Source organism: Diaphorina citri, unplaced genomic scaffold, assembly GCF_000475195.1.
Source record: "Diaphorina citri unplaced genomic scaffold, Diaci psyllid genome assembly version 1.1 scaffold61548, whole genome shotgun sequence".
NCBI classification, from domain to species: domain Eukaryota; kingdom Metazoa; phylum Arthropoda; class Insecta; order Hemiptera; family Psyllidae; genus Diaphorina; species Diaphorina citri.
The window spans coordinates 1,214-4,373 of record NW_007438817.1 but is presented as its reverse complement, the minus strand read 5'-3'; the positions used below and the strand labels follow the sequence as shown (position 1 = coordinate 4,373).

Genomic DNA, 3,160 nt, shown 5'->3' with positions numbered 1-3,160 from the left:
TTCAAAGTATTTTATGGGACAAATGGGACTCGTAAAAATACAATAATATTCCTGAGTCTCCCGACCGTTTGTCCGTCTGTTCGGAGTGCTTCGACTGAAAACTTTCCAGAAGCGTGAGCCAATTTTTTTGTCCCGTATTCATCCTAACAAATATGGTAACGTACCCACAGCTACCTACATTACAACAATAAAATAAAGTACCTACCATAGTAACATTGTAGAATATATCTTGTTTATACTGCCAGAATAAGACTGGAAAGTCCCTTTACTCCTGCAGTCTAAACAAGGACTAGTATAGGACACGGAAGGATCCCAGATATTATTTCTCGGCGTCCAACCACAATCTTTTTAAACCACAATCTTTCCAACACTGCGAGATAGATACCATGCCTATCTCATGGACACGGAAATCAAGCAAACAACAGCAATAAAACCAACTCCTAAAGGCGACGAACCTTTAGGAACCCCCGACGAGCCGAGCACCAACTGACTCTCAACAGTCTCAACGTCTCAACCAGGAGGTGCTTGGTTTTTATCCTTGCCTTGAAATTTTCACCAGTCCTCAACGGATCACTGAGGTTGATGGCATCTGGATGGGTTGCTGTCAAGACTAAATTTTGTAAACTGAAAACCCACGCCAGTTTTCGTCAATTGACCGGCTGCAATAAGTGTCTACAAAGATATAGCTTGCTTCTTTCACAGGCGTTCACAAATTTCCCAAACCTCCTCTCCAACATTCACACAGTTCTAACCCAAACACGCAACACAACTCCTATACGTCAAAATTTAGATAAACAAGCGAAGCCGTTCCAGGAAAAATCACGATATTCCGGGAAACCTTAGAAAAAATCCGGCATATCAATTTAGCCGCGAAACAAGCGAAGCCGTTCCAGGAAAAATCAGGATATTCGAGGAAACCTCAGAAAATTCCCTGCGGGAAATCTCAAGAGATTTGACAAGGTGTATTTGTCGAGTTCAAGTTAGAAGCACCAGGTAAGGAAAGGATGGGGAGAAGGCGTTAGAGAGGAGGCTTTAAAAAGGGTTAAAGAAGGGTAAGGACAACTCAAAATAGCTTTAAATGAAGTTCTGTAAAAGAAGAAGAGGGTGCTATGGCAGGATTAAGGAGACGAGACGAAAAATAACCTTCTTCTGTTTACTTTACTAAGGAATTCTACGGAATTGGTAAAAAAGGAGAGTTTCTTAAGCAGCGTGCATACCATGTCGATTGACGGTAGTGAGTTAATCGACACAGTCAACATGGACGATGCTTAAATTTAAGCGGCCCACAGTGGTCAATTCTTAAGAGATCTAGAATTGGATTGAAAACACATCACATGCCTAAACTCCAATTTGTCAAGAGCAACAAAGGGAATTTATCATTTTTTAGGAATCAATTAAATTTATTTTTTAGGAAACCCTTTACCCACCTACTGATGAATTTTTCAATAGTGGTTTATTTGTAAATTCGGTTTTTAAGCATTCCTAAAACCCCCTTTCCAAACTCTTCACTCCCCCTGCTTCTCGCACCCTCTGTCACAAAAGATCTAACCTGGTCGCAGTAACAAAGGGAGTTTATTAAAGTCGATGGCCCTACTTATACCAATACCCCCTGCCTCTCTTGCAGGGCCGTACCATGAGCGGCCTTCTACACAAGCAAAGCTCCCACCGCGGGTTCGGCGGACAGAAGGCCAGCCTGCACACGTTCGGCCCGGCCTCCGGCCGTCGCAGCATCCCCGTGATCGTTCCGTGCATCATGGGCGAAGAGTTGCCCATCGACGCCGAGCTGGTTAACAAGGGCCTCTCGGCCATCTCCATCAAACACAAGCTGAAGCCAGACGACGCGGGATTGTCGGCGAAGGGGAGCAAGGATCACGTGATCAAGTGTACGATCTCCTTCACCAAGAAGTCGTCGCACGGTCTGATCAAACAGCGCAACTCGTTCTGGAACGTTCATCGACCGGACCTGTCCAAGCTCAACTTGGATCCGAAGGAGATCACCATCAAGAAGGTATGTCAGGGGATGTTCTAACTGTGTTCACAAACACTTTCTGAAGGGCTAAACGTACGTGCATAAACTGCTAATGCCAAACACTCACTATCAGAGCTGACATTTACACCTGATCAGGTGTAGGTACCTGTAGCCGGATACCAACCACGTGTAACGTTGCTAATCTTCAGTGAGCCATCGAAAAACAAAACATTTAACGTGATATCACAGCTCTTCTGATCCTCTGCGATACTCAATGGTCTAAATTGGCACTACACCATTTATGTTATGTTTTATTTCATCTAACAATTCTTTCACAAGCTCAATAAACCTTGAGCTGAATCCTCCTCGTCTAATACTTTTGCGAAATAGCTCAAGTTTGTGTCGACTGAGGAGGAAACAGCTCAGGTCTATGGCAATTTATTCTTCTTTCTCACTCCTCAGGTCGAGACTTTCTTCCGGCAGCACTCGTCCAAATGTCTCGTCGAGGATGAGACAGGCGAGGAAAACGACGAGTGTCTCGTCACAGCCACCTCATGCCATGATATGTCTCACGTACGAGGGGTACTCACGCTATCACGGAGCTTCGTCATTGCTAATGATACGCCACCGGAGAAAGAAATACCCATGTCGCATGAAGAGCACTAGATATTACGGTGAAGCACGGAATATTACGGGGGAGCATGGAATATGGTGAAGCACGGAATATGGTGAATCACCAGATTTTATGGTGGAGCGCTATACTTTGATAATGAGAGTTCGACAGTATAGCAGAACACTAGATATTATGGTGAATTACCAGATGTTATGGTGGAGAAAAGCCATGGTGAATCACCAAATATTATGGCGAAGCAAATTATTTTATTATGGAATTCTATTGTTCTACATAATAATTATGTTGGAACCCGAAATATAACATGTTGGACCACGAAACTTTATGATATAACACTTCGCCACGGTAAAAAAAAAAAAAAAAAAAAAGTTGTCAGCCAGCCTTGTTAGCTTAGTTGGTAGTGCGTCTGCCTTGTAAGCGCTAGGCCGCGGGTTCGATTCGCGCCCGGGGCGGATTTTATCCTGGTAGGATAACGTTCGTTCTCGGAACAGCTGGCTTTTTCCTATCCTGTCTTCCTTCTCTCTTCGATTTCGGGACGATAAGACCATAGTAGTTACAGT

At 44.0% G+C, this 3,160-nt stretch overlaps 1 protein-coding gene across 1 annotated transcript; it reads left to right on the top strand.

Annotated features, from left to right (window-relative positions):
• Window positions 1-641: 641 nt before the first annotated feature.
• Window positions 642-2,920, top strand: LOC103523952. The gene is made up of 3 exons (XM_008488962.2): window positions 642-993; window positions 1,625-2,008; window positions 2,432-2,920. Exons 2-3 carry the CDS (start codon window positions 1,634-1,636, stop codon window positions 2,633-2,635), a joined length of 579 nt encoding a protein of 192 aa, XP_008487184.1. The 5' UTR covers window positions 642-993; window positions 1,625-1,633; the 3' UTR covers window positions 2,636-2,920.
• Window positions 2,921-3,160: the final 240 nt, after the last annotated feature.